The 12284-nt window shown below is 37.9% G+C and overlaps 1 protein-coding gene across 1 annotated transcript in view; it reads right to left on the reverse strand.

Moving 5' to 3' along the window:
- Positions 1-2346: 2346 nt before the first annotated feature.
- The window catches only part of nsg2 (neuronal vesicle trafficking associated 2), a 30983-nt gene continuing 21045 nt past the window's right edge, over positions 2347-12284 (reverse strand). Inside the window, exons 4-5 of the mRNA XM_008426954.3 lie at positions 5093-5203; positions 2347-2773 (exon numbers count right to left, since the gene is read on the reverse strand). Of these exons, the coding sequence (XP_008425176.1) occupies positions 2582-2773; positions 5093-5203 (303 nt within the window). The 3' untranslated portion in view covers positions 2347-2581. The remainder of the gene's footprint in view (positions 2774-5092; positions 5204-12284) is intronic.

A 12284-nucleotide genomic window follows, 5' to 3' on the forward strand; every position in this document is an offset into this window, starting at 1 on the left:
GCTTTGATGAATCCACCGCCACAGCGTTTACCTGGCTCCCCCTCCCCATGCCTCTAATTCCCTGTGGGTGTCTTCTGCTATTTCTCTCCTCTTTCCTCCTCCCTGCTTTTCCTCCTTCCCCTCGGGGGGGCAGACTGCTGAGAGACAGCCTTTTCTCTGACAGCAGGGGAGACAGCTGAGGAGAGAGATGGAGGTGTCGACCACACTGATGGCCATATGTGTGTGGCTTGTTTGGAGTGCGTGTTACTTTTAAAGTCCTCCTCCGGAGCAAAACGAACGTTTGCAAGAAAATATTTATATACGTTCAAATATTGAGGGAAATCATGCAAATGTAGCACTATACTCATCAAGCATTTAGTCACTGGGAGAGTTGAAAACTGTTGGAGGAAAGGTGAGTAATGTTGATGGTAACATCATTTATATTTTTAGTCTAAGTGTTGCCAACCTTTCCATCAAAAGAAGGGCTAAAAACGGCTATTTACCTTGTTTTGCATAAATGAAATCACCAGCTGTTTTTCTTCACCTGACCTCCTCAAATCACAAGTCAGCGTGTTGTTGTAAGGTCTGCATAAGCAACCATCTGTCCAATTTATCAAGAAACAGAGTCGGGCTTGTTTGGTCGCCTGCATGGTTGTTAGGCTGTGAATATTAGAGGAAAAAAGGGCAAAACTGAATCGTTTTGCTGTTGCTGAAAAGCAGGAGAAAGCTTGAGGGTTTAGAATATCTCTATTGAAGGTTTATGTGTGTGAGAGTCTTTTTCTTTACTTATAGGAAATAACACTAAAAATTCACTTTCATAGACAATTTTAATATTAGCTAACCCCAAATAAAAATGGACTTTTAACAAAAAAATGCTGTTTATTTTATGGCCCAAACAAAAATGGAGAAAACATGTAGTCACTGCTCATGCTTCTACTATTTATGATGTTTAAAATATGCTAAACTGAGAATGAGCATGGTATCAGGAATTTGTCTTTCCTGTATTTGCTTTTCTTTCTAAAAGCTTTTGAGTTTCTTGCTGCTTTACTGCAGTGAAGGTAACAAAACTGATGGCTTCACCTGTCTAATTAAGAAAGAAGTCAAAAAAGGGGCCTTATCTTGTGTTCCCAGAGAATTGTGTGGATGAATAAAACATCCAGCAGACATTAAACGCACATTTTCCTTGTTCTCTCTGCGTCAGTCACAAATCCTCATTATTGTGGAAAGAACACACGTAGGAGGAATTTAATTTGAATGTAGCAAAATAATAAAAAAACAGCCACTGCTGATCACCTTGGAGCTACATTAGAGGCAAACATTAAATAGGACCGACAGACGCTCAACACAGGTCACAGCTTGTTTTATTCTCAATTCAAACAAAGAGCAGGGACAAGGTTGCACACTGAGAAATTACGTCAGGTATCAGCACATCTAACGACATCACAATATCTCACTGGAGTGCTCTTCACAACATATCCAACGTCACAAATTGTGGGGAACAGAAGCGTTACACAAATAAAATGTAGCTGCAGTTGAAGCCCATCTATGAAGGTAACAGTACACAGCAGAAGAGTCTTGGCGAGAGACAGTTATGTACAGCACACCTCATTTTTAAAACATTAACATCATGTTTCAGAAAACTACAAGCCTTGCAGCAGAGGCAAAATGTTCAGAGATCTAATCAGAAAATATAACCTGTTACTACGATGTATACACACAAAGCTAGGCTCAATGCAAAATGTATGTACACTTTAGGGGATGGCTGGATTTATGGCACAGAACACTGAAAATTATGATTTTAGTGTACAAGTTATCAAACATCAACAATAGACGCATAAATGATCTTCAACTGGAGCAGGTATGAATGTGGCTTATAGGCTGAAGAGATTTTCTTCAAATGCAAAGCCAGAGATGTGGACAAGAAATGTTTGTTGAATACAACTTAAAAAAATAAAGAAAACAGGAATTATATGTGCCAACAGTAATACTTCAAAACATTTGAGAAACAAGAGTAAGAGAGAATCTACACTAAAGGAACATGACATTTCGCTGTAACTGGTGGCTTTATGGCAATCACTTACAAAACATTTATAAATTAGAGTAAAAATAAAACAGAGTAATAAATTAGAGGAAAGAGTAAAAAGAGCAATGAGTGGGCAGCATGTGCATGTATGAACTTTAACTGGGTCTCAAAGTTAATTCCTAATGAAAATGATCATACAGGTGGGCAGACATGTTCAGGTTATGTCTTAGCGCGTGTTCATGTCCCTGCATGTCCACAGAGCTCAACTTAAAGGGAACTGAACTTCCCAGCACTTCATTTAGACGAGAAAGGAAATACCTTCAAGAACAAAGAAGTTCTGTTAGCTTCTGTTCAAGCACTGCTGTTGCAATGACCAAAAATGACCTAAAATCTACGCTGAATCAATGTCTGCATGCAGGATTTTACTCTATATTTGTTGTTTCTTTTGTCTACGGTTCTAAATATTTACCAACTTGTCTGTGTCTCTGCATACTAATCTACCTTCATTTTAATTTTGTTTTTATTAAGTTTTTGTTCATGTGATTCTGTTCACATCTGGCAACCATTGGTTCAGCGAACTCAGTGGCCCTCGCCACTCAGAGGTTTAGCTTCGTGGCCTGCTGCCCCTCCGGGCAGCCAGGGGGAGACAGAGTGCGAGGTGGTCTGCTTGGCCATGCTGTAGTGGCTGATCACCGTGTAGAAACGACCCCGTGAGTTGGCATCTTGAGCAGCATAGTAGGCCTCAAGTGATGCAGGGATGCACCGCTTATGCTGTGAGAAGAAGAAGAAGAAGAAGAAGCATATTTAGGCATTAAATCAAAGTATTTCTTCCCTGCACCTAATTTGGACCAATTCCTCCATCAGTTCCAATGTCATTTCAACAGATTTACCATTACTATAGTGCAAGGGTGGGCAATCCTCTAAGGTTGCCTAGGGTGGCACTCGGATAAACGTTTGCTTGTCTAGCTGAAATAAATATGGAAAAATTACAAGATAAATATGACAAAAGTTGATGTAGTGTACAGCTACTAAGCCCAAAACAAACAGAAAGATGAACTGTTAACATCTCATCTGCACATTTCCTTCAGTGTTTATATTTTGATTATTTCCTTGTTGGTCTTGCCATATTCTATTCAGTCCCCCGTATTCATTATTATGCAAAAGGTCTTGCCATATGCTTTAATTCCTTTGTATTTAGTTTCTTAGTTTATTCTTGCATTTTGTTCTTTGTACATTTGGATTTTGATTTCTTAGATTAGAGCTGATTGTCAGTTTCTTTAAGTCTCAGTTTTTCCCCAGTGTTCATCAATCAGCTTCCCTCAGTCTGGTAGTTTGCTCCAGGTAGTTTTCCATCCCCCAAACTCCCTCTGCCTTCACTCTGCCTCAGCTGGTTCCCATCTGTCTCTCATCAATTCATCTGGTTTGCTTTGTCATTTCCGTCTCTCCTCAGTATTTAAGTTCCTCATTGGTTTTACTCTTTTTTTTCCATTTAGTTCAGGGTTCTTGGACAGTCATTTATGTTCTTGTAAGTTATTTGATTAAATAATGCTGCTTGATTTTAACCTATGTTTTGCTCTGCATCTGGGTCCTTCCCAATCACAGTCGTGTTAGTTTCTGTATGTTATGCAATCAAGCACTAAGGAAATGTTGTAGATATATCTATGTAGAAAACAACTGCTATTTTTAAACGCATGGCAGCTTTACTGGATTTGAGGTCAGGATTAGTGAGAAACTTCAATCTTTCTCCCTCGATATTCTGGCTTTAATCTAACAAAGGACTAAAATGTAATGTTTTGTACATTAAAGCCAGGATATATTGAAGGACTTGGAAGGTGACCTCCTCCATGGCTCAGTAACTTGGTTCTACATCCGTTCAGACACCATAAAATAACAGTTTTTACTGCAACAAATTGTTGAACAATGCTGCATCTGAGAGCTATTTTCTTTTCACCTCAGCCTATATAGAAATCCATCATTTTATGCTGATTATTATAAAGCAGCTACAGGGCTGCAATTTCTATAGCTATAGATAATAACTTCTGGCTGCAGATTTAATAGTCTGCGGCTGTTTAGTAAATTAAACCTGATTACACAGGTCATAAGAAAGTCTCTGGTTGTCTAGAAACCATGAGTCTCCTCCTGTAACTTAACCTCTGAATACAAAAGTAGGTCAGGAGTAGTTTTTTTATCTGCTCTCATAAGGGACTGAACTCACCCTTTTTTCTTTATTTAGATAGGTGACAAAGGAAAGATGGTGAAAGTCAAGGGCACAGAATTGAGGGCTTTGCTCAGGGACACTTCTGCTAGCTACAAGTACAGCTTGACAAATTACCATAGCTTAAGTGACTTTTAAGGTACGCTTCAACAAAGAAGAAAATCATCGTGTCTTGATTCTGTGGTAAGTTTTATTGATGATGTACACTGGTTTGATGTATCCTTTGGTCTGCCTGGATAATTCTGCAACCTTCCTAGGAAGCTTGTTTTTAGACCCAAGTGTTTGATATACGTCATGTCCTCATGTCCAAATGTACAGTTTTCACTTTTGGGGAGCAATAGTAATGATATTACAGTTTATTACAGTTTATACAATGAAGAAGAGAAAAAGAATAGAACTTGATGGAAGGTGGTTTCTGACCAGAATATGAAAACGGTTTTTATCCTTGACGTTTAACAAATTAGCAGTGAGTAAACAGCAGATCTTCCCTCACTGTATTTATGTAAAACAAGCCCTGCTGTTGCTTTTCTTCTCCAAATGAAATGGACATAGTTTTCTTTCTCTGCTGCGTTGTTGACCGCTATACTGAGAACAGTAATGTCCCCAACAGCATGCCAAAAAAGAAGACAGAAATCTGGGCAATGCACAATTTTTTCCCAAGGAATTTATTTTCAAAATTGAAAAAATCCTGTGGATCAAATGAGTAATGTATCAAAAAAAAAACCAGAACTAAAACTGAGCAACATAACTGCCTCCTTTCCATTTCATGGCACTCAAGTCACTGACATGCATGTGATGTTGCTTCTATTTTTCCTTTTCTTTACATGTTTCACCTCAAAATGCCTAACATTTGAGAGATCATTCAAAGCTCTTACCTTATAAATGAATCCTTCTGGGCAGGCGTGGTCGTAAGTGAAAGCTTTATAAACCACCAGGAACACGATGCAGGCGAGGAAGGCCAAGGCCAGGATGATCAGAATGGTCACCTGGAGGGGAAACAGACACATGGTCAGTGTGTCTGTCAGAGCAGGACGGCGGATCTGGTGTGTATATGCAAGACAGTTAGAAAAATGGAGTGTGTGCACTGGAGTGTGTCTGGAGTGTGTGCACTGGAGTGTGTCTGCATGCTGTCATTATAAATGGTAAGATGCTGCTGACTGAGGTCAATGGCTCCTGAAGGCCAGGTGTTCTGCTGGATATCTCAAGATGGGATACGGTTTGAAACTACCTTGTTTCTATTAACACTACATGGTTCAGTGAAATACAACATATAAAATCACTGAGGTGAATCAGAAGACAGGTTACATCTTCTTTAATCCTCTTGTTTTGATTTTGTTTGTGTTTGATTTTTCTGCAGGATTTCTCTGCATATGCAGTGATACCACATGATGAGCATCAGCCACCTTTAAAACATGCACTCTAACAAGGTTGGCAAAGCTTTTGGAAAACACAAACAGACTATCTCAGATTCTACCGCCGTATTTTGTAGTTTGCATATGGTGATTTTTCACATATTTATCCCTCCTTTCACTTCAATCACGCCTGGAGTACACTTCTAACAGCCCAGTTTAGACTATTTACAGACATACAGATGTGCTCCTTACTGTACTCACTTGAATAATAAAACTTTAACTACATGACATTAGATTCACTCGTGTACCTCTCGAGACTGCAAAAAAATAAGTCAGGAAATAAGGAAGCAATAACTTGAAATGTATTTATTTTTTATCAAATTTATACAGTCATGTTCAATATATTATCTCTTCATTCAAGGATTATTTGTTAGATATGGGCTTAAATAACTTTTAAGGCCACATGTCTATACGTTTTTAAATGGTTTGCTGTAATAGTCTAATCTTAAATGCCACGTTTTCATTTGCTGTAAGTGGAATAATCCTAAAGGTTTGAAAACAATTTTTGTAAATGATCTATAAAATGTGCTTCATTTTGTGAATTTAGCTACTGAAATGAAATTTCCAGTAACTTTTCAGTAATATTCAATTATAGCAATAGATTATTGTAAATTACAACATCATTTGCATGTAGCCTGACTTCCTCAAATTTGAACTTTACCCTACTTGAGCTGCTTTTACTGAAGGTAACTATAAAAGAAATTGTCTATTTTGACAGGTCGGTGGTGGATTTCCAAAATATTGGAAGTGTGTAATCTGACTAGACTGTCATGCCACAAAATAAGATACTCCTATCAGTGTAAAATATTATTTTCCCTGGTAGACAAGATAACGCTGCTGTTGGCTATATTTTAAAAAGGGAAATGTCCCTTTAAATTTTCAACATGCCATCCTGATTTCATAAATTAGAGTGAACATTTAATTAAAATTATGCAAATCAAGTTCAAAGGATAGCTGTAGGTACGTGTGCAGTACTGAGTTATGATTGCATTTTTTCTTATCCTCAAAAATAAAATGCGACTTCAGATTTTGGTTGTAATACAGCTGAAGAAACCAATTTTCCATGCATGGCTGGATATTTCTAATGTTCTGTTTTCCATCCTTGACTAGTGCTGCGGCCATTTCGCATTACTGCTCTGCACACAATCTGTCACAGTGAGATGTCAGAGCAATTACACAAGTAAGATCATCAGTCTCCAGCAGTGTTATGAGGGCGGACAGGGACATGCACGCTAAGTGACTGTTACCCGGTGTCAACTGAGGGACACGGCTCTCACCCTTGGTTGCTTCTGACACTCCTGCAAAATTACATCTCCCCACATCACACAGTGCCATACGTTAAAAGGATGCATTTAAAGTCACTGTGACCCGCCTTTTGAAACTACAGCAGACGGGAAGTGACTGATTAAGACCCGCTCAACAGCTTCTTTTGAATCGATCGATAGTGATGGAAATTAAATGTCTTATTAAGAAGAGGGATTATAGTAAAGCCTCTCAGATCACTGAGGACGCAGCAGAAGTGTTTACTGTCTGTGTTTTGCTTAGACACATAAAATAAAGCCTCCAGTTATAAATGACTGGGGAGATTATTCACGTCTGTGTACAAGTAGAACAGAATAAACCTAATCTGACTTCATCTATATATTTGCAGTGTTTATGTCAAATAGTCAAATATTGGCCAAATACCAAGACCACCCACAGCCTTCTGAGTATTATTTTTCAATCATATTCCAGTACCTGTTTTATAAAAAAAAAACGTAGCATATTATACAATCAGCACAAACAAAACCCCCTTATTTTTTACAAAGTATTTAATGGCATTTAAAGATGGGAGACGGTGACTGTTTTTAACATTAAAATCAATGTTCATCTTAACTGCACCTTCAGTCGAAGCAACACCTCATACATACTTCACCACTTGTACTAAATAGTTGCTCAAAATTCCCTATTGATGGTGCTGTGGTCATGTGGAGCACAAATCCATAAAAAATGTGACCTTTCTCTATTATTCATGGTACAACTGAACTCGGCTGTAAACCTAAGGATGTTGTCAGAGCATCAGCACAGCTCAGAGATTATTTTCTCCATGCACGATATGACATTAATCTTCAGGCCCCTTGTTTTATTCTTCAGGATAAAACAAAGAGAGTGGACACATTTAGTATCACCAAGCAGAAACCATATATAGGAGCAAAACCCAGGGGAACACTAAAAACAGATACAGGAAAACTGCCTGGAAACAGAATCATAAACTATTTCCCATGGTGCCGTCACTCACGGCACCAACACCTCCATCGCCACAAACACAACCTACTTACTGAGCATCACAGATAACAGTTTGCTTGTCTTGAATGCAGGTGGAAGCACATAATGTGTGCACTAATCAGACAAGAAACAACGTAAAAGTCTGCCAGCACCAGCTGCTGAAGAACACGTCTCTCATAATGTTACAATGTTTGGTGCTTTTGGGGTGATGCCGATACCCTAAATACAGTGTTTGCAACAACATCCACAGTGGTTGATACTGGTCTCATATGACCAGAGCGTATTCTCCCAGTGGGCCACTGACTTGTTTTAATGAACTCCAGCAATTTTTTAACAAACTCCAAAGTGCTGTTTTAGTTATTTTTTTCAGGTGTGGAGTCTTTTCCCATTCATTGGCGATGACTGTGGCTACAGTGTAGATTACCCCTGTGTGTGTGAATGTGTGTATGAATGAATCAATGATGGTGTAAAGAGCTTTGGAGACTTTGAAAAATGCAACAAGTGGAAGATGTTTTCCTAATTCCAGGTATTTGTAAATACTCTCTGTCCTTGGCTCATGAACAACTCGTAGGATTTTTTTGTACTTCTCAGTCAGAAACTTGGGCCTGGACCATATTGTTACAGCTGGTTGATGGATACATTTTGTTCTTTCCTCTCCTGGATTATGTTCTAAAAGTTACAACCCTGTTAACCTTTTTGGTTAAAGGGGCCTGAAAGAGCAGTTTGTTTAATTAGACATCTTAATTACAGATTTTCATTAAAACGGCTAATTTATGGTCAAATAATGAACTGCATTTTAAGTACTCACATTTCAGCATTTTTCTATAAATCTTTTAAACAGTTTTTGCATCTCATTTTCTTTGTTTTTAATATATATTCCTTGTTTCAGCTTTAGTCATAACTTGATTTATAGACTAATTCACTACCTGCCTTTTTTCCCTAAACTACCTCAGTGTGAATCAGTTTTTTTTATAAATCCTAGTGAGTGTTATCAACAAAATTCACTCTGCTTGAATTATTTACAGCTTCATGATAAATCAAAAGTTCAAAGGCATTTTCTAAATGGCTTTTTTCACAGCCAGTTTTCACCAGCAGTTCACATATGATTGGCTTTCTTTTTTTCTTAATAACATCGTGCGATAGAACGCAACGCACAACCCACGCTTTCACCGCTGTAAGCTGACGGGCCATATGGAGCAGCAAACACCTCCTCATATTCTCTCAAGGAACAATCAATCAAATCAATCAATCAAATTTTATTTGTATAGCACATTTCAGCAGCAAGGCATCTCAAAGCGCTTTACACAACCAAAACAAAAACAGAAATAAACAGTGAGAAAGAGAGAAAATTAAAAAACAAATAAAAATAAAAAAAAACTCCTTACCAGAGGACGCCGGTCCCACACAGAATTTAACTAACTTATAGTTAGAGGAGTTGCCCTCCGCGGACTTTAACTGGTTCCATTCCATTTCCATTCCCCTTTAATTTTCACCGTTTCCCCCCCCCTTTTCACTTTCTTCCCCATACATAAAAAAAAAAAAAAAAAAAAAAAAAAAAAAAAAAAAATTAAACATTAAAGACATAAAACATGGAAGACATCAAAACCCGCACTCTAACCCTAATTTAGCCATAAGCAACTCTAAACAGGTGGGTTTTAAGTTGAGATTTAAAGGCACCCAGTGTTTCAGCTGTTTTACAGTTTTCTGGAAGTTTGTTCCAAATCTGTGGTGCGTAGAAACTGAATGCTGCTTCTCCTCGTCTGGTTCTGGTTCTGGGGATGCAGAACAAGAGAGTGTGCGTGTGCGTGTGTGTGTGTGTGTGCGTGTGTGTGTGCGGCTGTGCGAAAGGTGAAAAAGAAAGGTGGGAGTGTGACAGTAGAGAGAAACTTATTTGATAAACTGAGTGACAGAGAAGGCAAAGTGAGATATGAAAGAGCAGGAGACAAAGACAATAAACCAACAACAGAAAGGCAGACAGTATGAGATCCAGAGGTAAATGGAGATTGCTTCATTTTTTGGTTGCAGCTGTGAAGTGTGGACAGGCAGAAAGGCAAGCTAGAGGACAATGCTGACGCAAATTTACCTCCTATTGACAATAACACATTTCAAAATTTCAACAAAAACCTTTGTAAAAAGTGAAAACATTCAAGCAACATGGATACTTCTGCAAAACACTGCATGCTTGTAAAATAAGAATGCATTACGTATATATTAGCTGGATGTGAAATGAAATGTTTGGACTTTTATGTTTAGCCAATATAAAATCAGACCTTTCATTGTCAGAAACAAAACTGAAGAGCTTAAATGAGATTGACCAAGTTAAGGCAAAGGCCAGAATGTTACTCTGACTCAACATCTAAAAGCAGACAGACTATGAGCACAATGTCCTTTTAAAAGGTAATTATAGCAATCAGACCTAATTTAGGTTCAATATCAATTCACCAGCAATCACCCTTTTCTGGACAACAGTTGTGGTATTGATTGAATGTAGACCCAGAACGAACAGTTTCCACCAACATTTTAACACATTTCTATTTGATTATCTTGTTTTGAGGAGTTAATAGTCATTCATAATTGGACAGATGTGGATAGAATATCAAAATGAAAGCAGTACAATTTGTGTCAAAGAGATTTTCATTTCAGAGGCTGTTAAGTTCAGCAACTAGCATAGTAATAAACACTCATTTTAAATATGATGATGTCTGCTGTTGGATAAGATGCTTAATATGAAAATACAGAAGGGATATGACTTCACTGAAGTTGTTTAAAAAAAAAGGAAGGGACAAAAGGAAGTTATAATGAGCAAACTCTGCTCTCCAACTGGGTGGCATTATGTGAGAAAATTATCTTTACAATTAGGACTTATCTGTTTTGTAAGACTGTGGAAATGCTGGTTTTATGTACAAACAGTCAAGATTTACAGGTTTTCTGATAAAGAAGATTTTGGGGAATTTTTAAGAAACGGTAAGTTAAAACCCAATACTGTCATGAACAGTGTTAAAATCAAAGAGAAAGCATTGTGTTTAAATACAAATCAACGATTTGTTAAGCATTATTGTTCTTTAGAACAGTGAAGATGAGAAATCAAGCCTTGGAAATGAAATTGCTAAAGTTCATTTTTCCCTACTAATCCAGATCTGGAAACGTTAAGAAAAAAAAAATCAGTTTTCTTCAGACTTTCCAAGACTGTGCATGAACCTTGACAGTTCTCTCCTTTATTGATTTTATTTTTCTCCTGTGTTTCAGGTTTTCATTCTCAGCAAAGAGAGAATTTCTGTTTTGTTTTCAGTCTGCCGAAACAAAGACGAGTCACAAAGCAGAGTGTTGTGGGAGACCGCTGCCTGTGAGCCGAGTATCTGAGACAGGCTGGAGGGATGTCAAGGAGGCTCTGGAGAGGGATTTGGGCTCTCGAGGACAGCTTATCCGGTTGACACAAGCACGGCTACAGTAGTCAGGCAGCAAAGTACAAACACTCCACTGTCGAGACGCATCGTGTCTCTGATGAAAACACGGATTGGTTAAAATGTCAACTTGAGGAAACTCGAGATTCTGCTTGGGTGTAAGGTCAGCCGAGGTCAGCACATGAGCACAGATTCGTCTGAAATCAACTGGCTACTCCGTTCACACCAAAAGACAATGTGTTTTTTATTGAGTGTGAAGGAATTAACCTAATATAGAACCGTTTTGTTTCATGCAAACAGATCCCTAGGATTCAAGAAACCCCTTAACTTCTGTGCATGCTTGGATCACTAAACTGAAAAAGCCTAATTTTGCTCATGCATGATCAAATATAATCTTCCTCACTCTGACTGTGCCTATCCAGAAGTTGCACTTGAAGTTTTCAGGTTGAATATCCCCCACCACTTCGCAATGACAGCAGAGAAAGAGTGGCAGGATTTTCTTTTTAATCTGAACGAGCTTTCGACAGAGTAAGGATTTTAGATTCCACAGATTATTATTAAATAACAAAATAGAAGAATTTGAAATTCTTAGTATCTGTAAAAAGAACATTACTCATGTAGGAACTGATGATTACACTCATCTACTAGTCAATTCAATTCAAAATAATGAAAACATATTTGATCCAATGTCAAATAAAATCCAGCAGCTCACGTTGCTGCGCAGGGAGATTTAAATTCTGCACACCAGAGGAAAAGAGGGATGTGGCCTATTTTTCCTGGAGATTTACACAGCCTTCATTTAATCCCAAAAAATTATTTTTAAGGAAAGTTAGGATTATATTTGATACTTTACTGCATGTCAGATTTTTCTAATGAAAGTTTTCTAAAGGCACCTAGACACCTTAGATCTGACCGTTCCCATAGATGAACCGTTTTTATCCTCAATGGACTTTAGATGAAACCAGAAAAAAAACTTTTATTAACACTCC

Source organism: Poecilia reticulata, chromosome 14, assembly GCF_904066995.2.
Source record: "Poecilia reticulata chromosome 14, P_reticulata-male-v2, whole genome shotgun sequence".
Lineage (NCBI taxonomy): Eukaryota > Metazoa > Chordata > Actinopteri > Cyprinodontiformes > Poeciliidae > Poecilia > Poecilia reticulata.